Source organism: Scatophagus argus, chromosome 10 (genome assembly GCF_020382885.2).
Source record: "Scatophagus argus isolate fScaArg1 chromosome 10, fScaArg1.pri, whole genome shotgun sequence".
Lineage (NCBI taxonomy): Eukaryota > Metazoa > Chordata > Actinopteri > Scatophagidae > Scatophagus > Scatophagus argus.
This window is the reverse complement of record NC_058502.1, coordinates 17,780,010-17,794,728: the sequence shown is the minus strand read 5'-3', so window position 1 is coordinate 17,794,728 and position 14,719 is coordinate 17,780,010. Positions and strand designations below refer to the sequence as shown.

The window sequence follows — 14,719 nt, the reverse complement described above, 5'->3', positions numbered from 1 at the left end:
GCTCCTAAAAAAGAGAAACAAACAAACAAACAAAAAACAGTCTCAGCCTGCAGAAGAATTCATGGGAATCAAAATATTACTCAAAATCCATGTCAAATAAATTTTATTTTCAACCATACCAACATGATCTACTTTCAACAATGCATTATCCTGCTACTCATAAAGTGTGATCAACACTATGCCAAAATCCATAATTTGCAAAGGTGTTAACAGTGACCCTACCTTACAGATGGCTATAGTGACAAATTACTACACAAGTAGAGTAATCTTAAAAGCTCTTTTAAAAAACCTTTTTAAAAGAGAAATAGACATTTTCTTGCAGGTCATCCATTTGTGAATTCAGAATTTTTTCACAGTTGCTATTCATAAGGCTTTTAGGCCATTTTTGAATTAGTGTTATTACAGATTGTGGCCGTGGTAGTTATACATTCTGACAATCTTAACCTGTGATTCCTCATTAGCACCAAGTGCTGATTGTCTCACGTCTCAGGCAAGATACACTTCTCACCTTAGTTTTCTGTTACACATTCATAAATGTACCAAAATACTATGATATAAATATTGATATAATGTTTTTGAAATAACAAGTAAACCAATGCACATACAAACACTCAAACACATCAATCAAAACTTGTGTAACTCATATATTTCAAATGAAGTGCTGCTGATCTTTCAGCATGATACATTTCAATGATGGCGAAGTGCAAAGACAGCAAAATCAGTTAATGCACCAAAAAGCAGCATCTAATAAACATATTCACTGTGTTCTGTGACAAAGCAGCTCCAACATGGCCATGTGGCTATAAAGGGGAAAATGCTTTTCTGTTGACTGAGTTTTGCAGTGAGTTCTGCTTTAAAGCCCCTATGTTTGCACTTGTGTACTAACCAATGTGCTGGCTGGATAAAGAAAAGCTTCATATTACATTTGATCAAGACAAAAGGCAACTACACATAACATTTCTTAGGAAAATACTTATATTCTTCTTCCTTTTATTGATAAAGGCCTCTTATTCAAACTTTAATTTGACTAGAAATTGTTGTCAACAACTCGATCATGACAGCTGTCTTATTATGAAGACGTTGGCACAACATAGAAGGCAACAACATTGGCTTGAAAAATATGATTGCACTGAGCTACCATCGATTATGTGCTGAATGGCAGGAAATACCAACACTGTAAATCAATGCATGCAAATTCCACAAATGCTGTAGAAAGAGGAGGAGGAGAGATAACTGGAGCACACTTGTTCACTATCAAATATACAGCAGCATCCTTCTCTCCTCTTGATTATGATGTGCGCAGTCATTATGATATCTCTCTTGCCAGCTCCACATTCTCCTTGGTGACTATGCTGGGCTCTCCTTTCTGTGTCAGGTTGTCTCCTTCCATTGCGGTCTCGATGGCAGGCCTGGCTGGCTGCTCCTCCAGTTGCTCCAGTTCTTCCAGTATGGTCTGAACACGACGGACTCCATCCCGTCTCGCCTGCCGTACATCTGCACGACCCTCTGGGTCAACTGAGTCCAGTGCTAAGAGCTCTTTGGTCAGCAGCTCCTCCAGTAACAAGTATTTCTTATCGTTCTTCTTTCCACCAAAACATTTCACCTCCTGCTCCAGTTTAGCAACCCTCTCGACAATCTGCTGGACCTTAGCCAAACCTGGGTGGATCGGGCATTGAGCAACCTGTTCAGCCTCTACCTTTACAGGCGGGACTTCTGGGGGAACACCTGTCATGTCCTGGGCCTCTGGTTTTGGAGGTATTTGAACAGTGATATCTGCAGTATGTTGTTGTGGTTGCTCTGGTTTCTGGGGCTGCTTGAAGTGTTGCTGGGACTGCATTAACTGTTCAGGATGCTGAGGCTGTGGAGATGTCTGAGGTGGTGCCTGCTGGAACTGATGTGGCTGCTGAAACTGTTGAGGTTGTTGGAACTGCGGAGGTTGTTGGAACGGCTGAGGTTGTTGGAACTGCGGAGGTTGTTGGAACGGCTGAGGTTGTTGGAACTGCTGAGGTTGCTGAGGTGGAGGCTGTTGGAACTGTTGAGGTTGTTGAGGCTTTTGGATGTCACCTTCTGTGTGCAATGGCTGGGGGAGTTGTGTGTTCTCTGGTTTCTGCTGAACGCTTTGGTGTTCCTGCTCAGTTTTCTGGGGCAGGTCTCTTGTGAGAACCTGTTGCTGAGCCTTAGAAGTTAAAAAGAAGTCATTAGAATCTATCACACACTGGGTCAACGAGTACTGACATGGAAACATTTTGAAAATAAAGAAAAATCCAACTGAAGACACATAGACATACCTGTGGTCTTTCTCCCAGCACCTGCGTTATAATGGGTGACTGGCTTCTAATGTGAGGAGGGAGGTGAATAGAATCGCGATGCTGGGGAAGAAGAATCGGAGAAGCCCTTTCCCGGGGAGTCTGAATTGCTGCAGAGTAGCCAGGCCACTCATCTGTCTGAATGCGATGGAAAGGCTGCTGGTGCTCTGTGTAGGGGACACGCTGAGAGTAAACCGAGGGATTCAGCTGAGCCTGTGTTTGTGTTTGGCCTCCTCCGCCCTCATGGATCACCGGGATGGGGATGTAACCTGCTTGAAGACCAGTGCTGCTGGGCCGTGGAGGCTGGTGATGCGGGACAGTGTAAACCTTGAAAATATATCAAATCGAAACTGTGAAAATTCAGTATTTAGTCACTGAAAACGTAACATGACACTTGCTTTGTATCTTTATTTCAGCATGCAAATTACACAATAGCAGCATATATAGTCCATTTTTTTTTATTACTCAAATCCAACCTCTGCTGTTTGTGAAACGGGTGAGCTGGCCTTTCCAGGCTCAGTGGCACAGCTGTCTGAGGGTCCATGTAAAGGTGATCTAGGCCTGCAGTGGAGCCCTGTTGTGGAGGAAGGGCTCTGCCCGTCTGTCCGGATATTCTGTGCGGTGCTTGGCTGGATGTAGGAATAACATGGATGCTGTTGCTGCCTCAGTTCTGCACCCTCGTGGAATACTGGGATGGGAACATAACCTGGGCGAAGAATGGGGTGCTTCATCTCCCTCACAAAGGTCTTCTGTGTCTCCTGAGGGCTTGGTTCTGGGGGTATGTTGGGTCCATTTGCTGACACCTCTCTGACCTGAAACACAATATATAGATATGATTTCAAAGGTTAAATTGCCACTAATTATATCAACAAATATGACTCTAAGCACTTGGAAGACCTTTTAATTAATATGTTAGGCAACACTGATACTGGTTCCTTTAACCACAAAATAATAGTCATGCAATTTAAAGTAAACACAACAAATTTGGTTGACAGTACGATCCCTAAATCTCAGGAATTTATTAAATATTTTGTGACTGGCTTATTTTTAGCAGTTACAAGTTATAAAAACTGTAAAAAAATAAACAGGTTTGTGTTTTAACCAGATTATTCTTACTTATAGTTCAGTAAAGGAAAAATACTGCTTTCATTTTTTTCATAGGCATTAACATCTCCAGGAGAATCACATTCAAATTAAGTACATCCAACACACAATACAAATGAACCTTCATAAGCTCAACATTCTTATCTGAATATGTTCACATATGTATTTTTAAAAGGAAAGTGCTCTCATTCCTGAGATAACTGCAAAGGTTACAGGTTACAATGTGACATTTCTACAACGAGGTGGCAAAAGTATCACCTTTTTGACTATCTGATGAATGAAATTAATGGCTGATTACCTTAACCCTATGGCACAGCCGCATGTATCGCCACGGTGCTGTTTTTAGCTCATTCCCACAAGTGCTGCGTCTGATATTTTGCTCCACAATCAGACTGATATCATTCACTTAATTAGATTCCTGACTTATCTCACTCACAGTAGTTTGGCACACCCTTTAAACTTCATGGGGAAGAAAAATTTTCATTATTTTTTCCGTACACTGAATTTCCTCCTTGTGTCAGTCCTCTTCTAACACACCAGTTCTGCTCTAGCCTTATGAAAAACAACATAAACAATCTCTGAATATATTCGTATGCATAAAATACTAATAATCCCACCAAGGCTGGTCTTTACTGGGGACTTGCTATTGCAAGAAAATAATTATGATAAGACAGGAAATAAAATCAGATGAGAATAAACTGAAACAAATTTCCTTCAGCTAAGGTAGAAAAAGTACTGTTTGTACAGTGTAACAATAGAGCACACCTGCCAGTGACAGCTATGGAGGAGTACAAGCAACAGGTCTACTGACAGTTAAGCACTCTGTTAATGATACAACGACATAAAAGGTCTACGGAGCCAAAACTGCATATATATGTAAGCCAGTGAGATTTTCCCCCCTAAGACAAAAGTTATGAAATAGCTGTGAACGACCCTTTGCCCTCTGCCATTTCAGTGTGGGACACTGCACACTGCCAGTACCATTGCACCAATTTTATCCCCTGACAGCTGTGTCTTTCTAGCAGATTCTTCGGGACACTAACTTTGGACAACAGTGTCTATGCCTGAGACGAAAGATTACCAACTGGCAGCCTGTGAAACCTCACTTCAGCCCACGAGTTTTCTCTGCGAAACCTGCATGTTTTCACAACGTGTATTTGATAAATAACTGAATACGCTTTGCAGGGCAGCCAGCGCCTCTGTCATACAGCTTTACTCCACAGGCCAAAGGGAACTGAAGGAGCCTCAATCCTTGTAAGGCAAAAGTTTAATATGAGCTGAACGTCGCAGCGTTTCCCACCATGAAAGAGACGTTATTAAAATACTGGAAGCTCATCATAGGTAGCCTTTACATACTGCAGGGTGAGTCATCGAGTAATAATAGTGTTAGATCATGACACGGGAACATAACGGGGCTGATCACCCGTTATAACAGGCTTATGCGCTGTCTGTGAGGGGGAGGTGACGGTACCAAACAAGGCCTAACTGTTACAGTCAACAAGATTAATATATAACAGTGATGTAGCACAACGCTTTTGCGGCTTTCACAGCGTACACAGCCAGAAGACGTACTACAACCGACGTAGCTCGACACGAAAAATAGCCGTTAAAGAGTTGCACAGCCGTTAGCCGTCAAGACTGTCAAACCAACTTTATCCCGCCGCTCTTTTACCTTTTTCGTGTCGTGTCTCGGGTCATTCCAGGTTGTCGTGCGGTTATTGTGATCCACAAAGAAGGGCCATCCAGTCTGAGGGTCAATTTTGACTTCCCATCCGAGAGGGAGAGGATCGTTGTCATTGTTGGCCATTGTCAGTATCGGTGACTGTGTCTTCATGCCGTTCACGTTGCTGGCTGCCGAGTACTGAAACATTTTATACAGGCGACGGACGCTTTAAAGATTCCTTGAAGTGACGTGGGAAAGTGGGCTGGAAGTTTCTCGAAATAGCAGGGTTAATGTTGGAGGCGGACAGCGCTGGATACAGTGGCATGGGTTCCCAAACCTGTGATGTCGGAGACCCCCCAACATAGACACATAGTAGCCGAGATCTCTGATCTGCAGCAGCGTTACATTTTTTCTCAGGAAGATCCAGTCGGAAGGCTTTGTGTGTGTGTGTGTGTGTGTGTGTGTGTGTGTGTGTGTGTGTTTGTTTGTTTTGCTGCAGCAGCAGAGAAAGTGATTGCTTTGATCATATCAGTCTTATTCCTGTGCGTCCCTGGACCCCGGTTTGAGAATAAATGTCTGTGTATTAGACAAGGGAATCCCAAGCTTTAATAATAAAAGGTTCTCCAAATAGATGTACTCAGACTCCCACATGAGAAATCTTGTCCAAGGAAACTCAGTCTGGGTTTGCTATGATTTGGTACACAATTGTGTAACTGTGGCGGTGTGATACAGTGTGGGCACAGTGATACCTCTGATGACAGATTTTCCTTAATCACATGACTACTCCAATTCAGTCTCATAATATGATGGAAATACTAGCAATTCTCAGAAAACGCATCCTCACTTGGATGGAGACTATCTGAAACCACCGCACAGATCTGTAGAAATTCCCAAACACATTTTGAACATTCTACTTGACGACAGCTGATTTCTGCACTGTAGACAGCACCTGAAAAACTAGCCTAGATATTTTATCTTTCAAACTTCCCATATAAAGATGTTTACTGAAGGATGACACCGTTCTTTCAACATTTTTAAAAAGAAACATTGTAGAAAATTTCTACAGGTTATCATATTATAGTGACACAATAAAGGAGTTGAAAATAAATCATAATCATAAAGTATCCAGATAAAATCAGTGCTACTTCCAGTGTGTGTGTGTATTAGTTACATACAAGTTTCTCAATGTGAAAATGTTTCAGTCAGCACATGCAACTTTGTTCAGTTTTATGTGCTACAATTGATGCATTTAGTCAGTAGAGCCATTAATACAGTGAAAAATCGCACTGACAAATAATTATCACATTCTTCATTCATTGATGATGTAGCTGTGTCCAGAATATTTCATGTTTCCAGAATATTTGTACACTGAAATGAAGAATCATCTCTACCTTTTGCAAGCAACTGAACGGATATGTATCTGGTAATCACACACCACCCATCCTGCCTTGACCCCTCTCTGAGATGGCTTCTGATGGAATATAAAGACCTCTGTGTTACTCAACACAAACTGGACCCATTAAGCCTGGATGAGAAAAGGGACTAGAAATAAACATCACTATTTCCAATAAAAATGTTCTGGAGTATTTAATAATGACACAAGACAAATCACACTGGTCTATCTGCCAAAAACTCATTAAACCCACTATAGGAAAAAAAAAGAAGACAATTCCTTTTTGGCGACCCCCAGTGCCAGTATCAAAAAAGACATTGTGGCAGACAGTAGTACATGTTTCCAGTGGGAATCACAGCAATGTATTTTCAGAGTATAAATTCAGCAGTCTCATGCTTCAGCAGCTTTTTTTCATATACACTTTCATGCAAATGTAAATTTATACACTTTTTACTATAAATATGGGCTGCTCATATATTTATTTCTCCCCTTTTATTAGTCCTGTTGTTTTTTATTGATGACCACTGTAGCCAAGTTTTGCCCTTAACTGTCACTGGTGATGGAGGAAAATGACAAGAGGACCCTAGATCCATCAATCTATTTGGCTTTCTGGTGCCCATAAGTCACTAAAACAACACACTATGCTTCTTTCAGTTTTAATTTATTGGTAACAAACAAACAAAACCCCTCCACCCTCCACGGCCTTGTAAAAATATGTGCTATTTGTGTCTAAATAATAACAGTTATTCATTTATTTAGGCCTATTTGTTGATTTGTTTAAATGGACAGCCTGTTTGCCAGATTTTTAAAATCTCCATCATTTTTTCGTACGCCGATACGACTACATTAATACATTAGTTAGTCCCCAATACTTTTTAATACACTTTCATTAAATGTACAGAACATGTAAATGTACATAACATGACAATGACATAAGACTTAACACTGCCACCTGACCTCAGTTTCCAGAAAGGTCTAGCTACTACCATGACCTACGAACACTGGTGATCAAAACAAACATACCCTCGTATTCCACTTCAAAATAAAAGTTTTTTCAAATTATTTCCGCAATGCATGATGTGTTACATTTACTTTAATTTAATTACTTGAGTTATTAAATAACTGTTCACTTCTCTATCATTAAGAAATGTATAATTAACCCGGTTCAAACTCGAAAAATTGTGTCTTTCTGTTCTTTACAAAGACGCAAGTGCGCACGCTCGCTCTCTTGTCTCCAGCGTGACGTATTTCTCGGTCAGCTAGCTTCTAAGCTAGTTGGCTAGTTGTTGTAGTTAACCGCGTACACTAGAGTTGGTTAACGTTAGCTAACTAGCTAACCGAGTTACTAACGCTTTCTGCCCCGGTGACTGTCAACACTGGCCATGGATGACGAAAGCCACCCCAAAACCCTGTAAGTAATTTTAGGTGTCTTTATAGTAACGTTAGCATTAGGTGTCGTTAGCGAAGCTAATGTCGGAAACCGGTAGCTAACTTAGCTAACGTTAGTTACACACTGTCTACACAAACGCCTACAAACAGACCACATTAACATCTAATGCTTCTATAACGTCAGGTTAGTTAACTTAAGGTTTACATGTTAAAAAGTAACACTCGTTTTGTACCCGCGAGTAATACATAAGGCAACTGTGTAAAACTAACCGTCATTGACTTTGGGCCAGGTTGTTCTGTCAGTCAAGCTAAGTAACGTAATTTTACAGAAACATTGTTACAACCGATAAGGTGACGTTAATCCCCGGAATAAACTGTTTGTGTGTCGGTTTTTCACCGTTAACTGGACTAAACTCTAACAGCCTCCTCTTTCTCCTTCAGGTATGTGGGAAACCTCTCAAGAGATGTAACAGAAATTTTGATTCTGCAACTCTTCACCCAGATAGGGCCTTGTAAAAGTTGTAAGATGATCACTGAGGTAAGCTGTCAGGATTGTTTATTTTTTATCGTACTGGATTATTTGCATTTTTTAACCGTGTCCTGTAATTCATACCTGCGGAATGTTCACGTGTCGCTTTTCGCCTCAAAGTTATGCTGCACAACTGTAACTTAAAACATTAAAACAACGGTGACTTCAACCCCCACCTCCCAACCTTTGAACTCCTGTGTTTGACTTTGTCCCTTGCAGCATACAAGCAATGACCCCTATTGCTTTGTGGAGTTCTTTGAACACAGAGATGCTGCTGCAGCGCTTGCAGCCATGAACGGGAGGAAGATATTAGGAAAGGTAGGACAATTTGTCTTGTCTAAATTTAAGGCAAACTTTTGTAGGTTCACTGTTTTCTAATTCTTTTTTGATTCTTGTTCACTGTGTTGAACAAGTTTATTTCTCAGGTTAAAGTCAGGTCATAGTTTTAAATGCTTTCTGTAAACTGCCTGCTTTCAGGAGGTCAAAGTAAATTGGGCAACCACTCCAAGTAGTCAGAAGAAAGACACGTCCAGTAAGTGTAAACCTACTGATTTTTCTTGTTTGTTCAAAGCAAAGTTTATTTGAAAATAGTAAATGGTTTCACCCCTTTTTTGTCTTCTGCTTCACTTAAGATCACTTCCATGTGTTTGTGGGTGATTTGAGCCCTGAGATTACCACTGAGGACGTCAAGGCTGCATTTGCACCTTTTGGGAAAATCTCGTAAGTTTTCACCTTAAAGCGTACTTTTTTATGTGCTGTACAATAATTTGAACACTACAATGAAAGCATATTGATTTCTGTACAACTGGACAACATACATTTTTTTCATAATAATCATCTAAGATTATGCTCTGAAACAACCATCTATGACCATGTTTACATGCATACATGGGTATTGATTTAACTGAAGAAGTGCACACATACAGCTACATCTGATTTCCAGTTAATTATTTTGTTAAAACAACAAACATACCCCCCTTTTTGCATCTCTCTTTCTCCCCTTCTATCTCTTAAACTTACTGAAGAACACACAAGAATGAATTTGAGAAAGAGACACAAACCGTTAAGGGACAACTAAAGCATTACAAGAGGAGGTCTAGACTACTACTCTAGCATCTGTACACATGGACAAACAGACTGATAGACAAGCTTTTACTCTGAATGTATACTGCAGAAAAATAACACAAACAAGGTGAAAACCCAAGTTATATTTTGGAAGTCACAGTGTTTAGCAGTCAGCAGAGATGGCGAGTGTTCAGGAGAAATGCTTTATGTTTGCTTCATCTTAATGTATTCTTTGTCAAATTCATATTGTGTAAACAGCACTACATCCATGCATGTAAACATAGTTTGTGATGGACCGAAACTTTTACGTATCATATGAATTTAATCATCAAAATGGACTGTAAAGCTTTGTATTTTGAAAATAGTCCTAACTGATTGGAACAGCCTAATTTAAAATATTAATTACAGCAAAATTCCTGTAAGTTGTTAATCACTTTATTGCAGTTACTTACTTGTGGTCTCTGTATTGTGTCTCTTTGTTTTTATGACTAAAGTGTCAACTTTTAGCCTACTCTTGTTTTTTTTTTTTTACTTTACATACTTAGGGTGTGGTAAGTAAACTGTATGTCAGCTAAATGTAAGCTGTGTGTATGAACCTGAACAGCTTTTAGTTGTGGGTCTCAGTGAAGTAATAGCACTTTGGTTATTTTACAGAAATGCTCATAGGATTGGACAGGAGCTTGAAGGCTAACAGCAAGGAACTGTGCACTCTGGAGACTCAGATGTAGTTTTTTTCTCTATTTATTCCATTCTTTCCATATGTCTTTATTTGTAGATGCTATGTGTTAACATGATCTAGCTTAGATTAACAAATTCCAATACTCAATGTATTCCTCTAAATCTATGTTTAAATTGTCTCATTTTGATTTGCATAGTGTTGTTTGTAGTGCAATGATTCTCTTCCAAAATTTCTGAAAATGTCAATTTCTCAAAATTTGCAGCTCCCCAAAGTCCATACTCCATAATGGTGGTAAAGAATTGACCAGGAAAAATAAAGAAATCTGTTAACAGGCCATGTATGCCTTTTAATTCCTTTTTTTCTCTTTTGATATTTTCTATATATTTCTATTTGTAGAGAGCACCAGCAGCAGATTTTAAGAATGCATGGTAATCCATATAATCTGTTCCTTTGTGAATTTAAATCAGTAAAGACTGGACAAGTGGTGCTCTAGTGGCAAGGATCCATTAATACATCTTGAAATTATTTAAAAACAGTACTGTAGGCTGCATGTATTTGTACGTTTTTGTTTGTTTGTTTTGTTCTCAAGTGTTGCTTTGAAGTTATATTACGAGTCAGTGCTCAGTACAAGGTCATGTAGCTAATGTACATTAATGTAGGACAGTGTAGAGGATTCACAGTTCAGTGTGTTTTGCGTGGTTCCTTTTAGTTTGAAGTATTTAAACTGGAAAGTGCACTGAAGTTGTTTTCATGTTTCCCTCCAGGGATGCCCGTGTTGTGAAGGACATGACGACAGGCAAATCAAAGGGGTATGGATTTGTGTCCTTCTACAACAAACTGGTAAGGCTCCAGTGCAAGAACACAGTCTGAAGGTTATTTCTATTTTCTGTTTATTATCCTACTTTAATGCCTTTACAGCAATTAAAATACAATTAGTCATAGCTGAACTCACAGTACAACAATCTAAATCATCTAACACTTCATAGGTTCTTGTTTACCATCACTAGTTTCAGTATTACTAAGATTAACAACAGTAATGCATATATCAAGTATTGATTGTAGTCCCTAATCAAATCTGCAGATGCATCAAATCCAGGCGGTTAATTGTCTGTGATTTGGATTTATAGGATGCAGAGAATGCCATCATTAACATGGGGGGACAGTGGCTTGGAGGACGCCAAATCAGGACTAACTGGGCTACACGTAAACCACCTGCTCCAAAGAGTGTCCAGGAGAGTAAGTTTTGAAGGCGATGCAAATCTACTGTACACCTACACAGGGAATTATACTTATTCTGGATTATTAGAGCTCTTAACTCATCTCTGTGTGCAATGGGGTGAGAAACATTAGCTTCTCTTCTTGAATTGCACCAGCTTCTGCGTTACATGCAAAATTGCCAGGCTCTACAATATCTAGCCAGTTTGACAGAGGGTGGATTGACTTCTCCTTTATACTAGATTTTATTTTTAGTGTTGGTATATCCCAAATGATTATAGATGTCAAGTACTGTAGTGTAGATAATTTCATCATAGGTATCATAAATCACAGCTATGGCTTTGTGTATAAAGGAAGGAGCATCCCATTTACAAATGTTTCTATTTCAGATTCCTCAAAGCATCTGAGGTTTGATGATGTGGTGACACAGTCCAGTCCACAGAACTGTACCGTGTACTGTGGAGGGATCCAGTCAGGACTATCAGGCAAGTATTGTGCTCTAAAGATGCATTTTTTCAGCGGCAGTATTACTTGCCATACGCCTTCCTCACACAGCTTAACAACTGTTTTTCAGAACACCTAATGCGACAGACCTTCTCACCGTTTGGCCAAATAATGGAAATCCGAGTTTTCCCAGAGAAAGGATACTCCTTCATCAGGTAGTGCCTCAGTCCATTGCACCAATTGGCCTCTAGATGTCAACACAAACACATTGCATGACTTATTGACAGCCTTATCAACACATGACTCAGTGTCAGTGGTGATTTCGCTCATGTTTGTCTTCATCTCACTGCTATCATGAGGAAGCAGTTGGCTCAAAGTTTTAATACTGTGTGAAATTTGACTGCTAAGCTGCTGTTTTCCTTTTAAGGTTTTCCTCTCATGACAGTGCTGCCCATGCCATTGTTTCAGTTAATGGCACAGCTATTGAAGGACACATAGTGAAGTGTTACTGGGGCAAAGAATCTCCTGACATGGCAAAAAATCCACAGCAGGTAGAGAAAACTATGACAAAACTGATGGGATTTAAAGAGTTGCAGAGTGGAAAACAATAGATAAAATTTTCGTTTTCATGCAAAATTGTATGAATTAATTTTCTCCTGATTTGGACAGAGTTAATTTGCAAAGGGGTAATACTTTGGTGCACATTATTCACTATTTTAATCTCTTGGTCTATTGGTGTCACTCAGGTTGAGTACAGCCAGTGGGGACAGTGGAACCAACTATATGGGAATCCACAGCAGCAGTATGGGCAGTATATGACCAATGGGTGGCAAGTCCCCTCTTACAGCATGTACGGCCAATCGTGGAACCAGCAAGGATATGGAGTAGAGTGAGTTCTAGTGTTGAGCATTATGTTGATTAAGTTAATATATAAACATTTTGTATGAGGAAATTTATCCCAGTCATTAAATACTTGTAAATGTGATGGATGATAACTTAAAGAATTTTTTTTTTGCATTGAACCATAATGTATCTTACAGCACAGCTGATTTTTGCATGCAGCGACCACATTCTTACTAACTGGGTATTTATGGCATCTCTCTGCAGGCAGTCACAGTCACCGGCATGGATGGGAGGTTTTGGATCTCAATCTGCCCAGGCTACAGCCCCGCCTGGGCCAGTCATGTCCAACCTGGTCAACTTCAGTATGGCTGGTTACCAAACACAGTGAGCTGTCCATAAATGTAGTGTAATATAAAGGGGGTTTGCCCACCTTATTAGACCACAGCACTTTTTCATCTGGTCAGCTGCTGTGGTAGAAGAAGAGCAGGGGCCATATTCACAAAGCCTTTGTAGCCAATAGTTGCTTCTAAACAACAAGTTTAATAGTTATGTTTTAAATGACACTGTTCTTTCATTCAGAACTTTTAAGTAGTTTATTTGATGATTATTCATAGTTCTCTTGTGGAAAAGTGCACCCGGGCTTCTGAAGTAAAGCCAAACCAACTGTCTAAGTAGATAATAAAGGTCATGCCAACCCTTAAAACGTTACCCAGTGTATGACAAAGATGGTCTGCAATATTAGCATGCTTACCAGGCAGCTATCTTAACAGACCCCTTTTGATGCTTTCCTCTTTTACACACTGACCAATGAGTTAAACCACCAAGAAGTCGGCGCAGTCCCTCAAAGTGATTGTTGTGGATTCAGAAGTTGAGGAAATGTTTGTATGTATTTAAATATCCTAAAATCTACACATAGAAACATACCAGCTAAGTTTTTTTTAATGGAGCTAAAGCACACTTACTGCAAGCAGTGTTACCCCAGCAGCTAACAGGAACATTAAAATCCTTGGAAACCTCAAACTTTACAACATTAATATTTAAGTATTAAACTATAGCAATATTTGGTCTCAGTTTGCCAATATGTTTTTTTATATTTCAGTATAAAATTGTTTGTTACACACTTGTCAAAATGTTTTTTACTCGTCATACTTGAAGCATTTTGCTGTCATTTTATACAACAGAAGACAGAACTATATTCAAGGGTTTAGGCATTGATTAAGTTAATTTTTGTCAAATAGGTCTTTTAAATGGCATACAGTAATGATACTGAACATATCCAGCTGATATGATCGGTCACCGTGAAATTTTGCTACAAACTGCACAAAGCCACAACAATGAACCAACCTACTAAACACTGGTTTGGACTTAGCTTCAGCTGATAGCTACATATTCAGTCCTGTTTTCCTATATTAATGGAAAATGCTTTGTGAATAGAGGCCCCCTGATGGTAGTTTGTGAAGCATCTATTTGCATAAGCAAATGTGGCTTTAAGTGAGATTTTAGGGGGACATGTTATCTAATCTTGTGTATTAAGAAAATTTCACAGATTTTTTCACAATTTCACACCTCCAAAAGCAAAAAAAAAAAAAAAAGGATAATCATGTTTGGTTTTTTTTTGTTTGTTTGTTTGGTTGGGGTTTTTTTTGTTTTTTGTCTTTTTTTAATCAGACTGATCAGCATGTTCTTGGCAGATGTTTGATTGACTTAAGTTTAAACTTTAATGTAACCTAGATTGGACTGATTTATAATCCTGTGTCTTAAAGGAAAGGCACATGCCATATAAAGAAAATATTGTAAAAACAGCTTAACCCTCACACTTTGTAAAGATAACTGACTTTGTGCTGACTCTGGGGCTGGTTTCCTAGAAAAATATTGAATCTTAAGTATTTTATTCTTTCCTATTGATAACCTCGGTTAATTTATAGTCATTTTTTCCTAATGCTTGTGAGAGTTTTGGCTAAGAACCTGGTCTTAATTTAGCACCAAACCAGCCCCTTATCATTGCATTATGTTTTATAATCATTCTAATGCTGTATTTGAGTCACCTACCTGGATAAAGACAAATTGTCCAATGTTTTATTTTATGTTT

At 39.2% G+C, this 14,719-nt stretch overlaps 2 protein-coding genes across 4 annotated transcripts; one reads left to right on the top strand and one right to left on the bottom strand.

The window, feature by feature from the left end:
• Positions 1 to 86: 86 nt before the first annotated feature.
• Positions 87 to 5,472, bottom strand: bag3 (BCL2 associated athanogene 3). Its single transcript, XM_046402816.1, has 4 exons — positions 5,083 to 5,472; positions 2,783 to 3,118; positions 2,289 to 2,633; positions 87 to 2,176 (listed from the first exon to the last, which is right to left on the bottom strand). The coding sequence occupies exons 1-4, from the start codon at positions 5,278 to 5,280 to the stop codon at positions 1,307 to 1,309; spliced, it is 1,749 nt and encodes a 582-aa protein (XP_046258772.1). The 5' UTR covers positions 5,281 to 5,472; the 3' UTR covers positions 87 to 1,306.
• A 2,201-nt stretch (positions 5,473 to 7,673) lies between these two features.
• Positions 7,674 to 14,177, top strand: tial1 (TIA1 cytotoxic granule-associated RNA binding protein-like 1). 3 transcript variants are annotated; one of them, XM_046401974.1, is made up of 12 exons: positions 7,674 to 7,877; positions 8,297 to 8,393; positions 8,604 to 8,702; positions 8,862 to 8,916; positions 9,017 to 9,104; positions 10,893 to 10,968; positions 11,256 to 11,364; positions 11,733 to 11,828; positions 11,918 to 12,002; positions 12,215 to 12,338; positions 12,534 to 12,676; positions 12,895 to 14,177. In XM_046401974.1, exons 1-12 carry the CDS (start codon positions 7,849 to 7,851, stop codon positions 13,016 to 13,018), a joined length of 1,125 nt encoding a protein of 374 aa, XP_046257930.1. In that variant the 5' UTR covers positions 7,674 to 7,848; the 3' UTR covers positions 13,019 to 14,177. The 3 variants fall into 3 exon arrangements, with proteins under 3 accessions (XP_046257930.1, XP_046257931.1, XP_046257932.1); XM_046401975.1 differs by lacking the exons at positions 7,674 to 7,877; positions 8,297 to 8,393; positions 8,604 to 8,702 and adding an exon at positions 10,104 to 10,173 and having other exon boundaries at positions 8,868 to 8,916; XM_046401976.1 differs by lacking the exons at positions 7,674 to 7,877; positions 8,297 to 8,393; positions 8,604 to 8,702; positions 8,862 to 8,916 and adding exons at positions 10,104 to 10,173; positions 10,391 to 10,465 and having other exon boundaries at positions 9,034 to 9,104.
• The last annotated feature ends 542 nt before the right edge of the window (positions 14,178 to 14,719 follow it).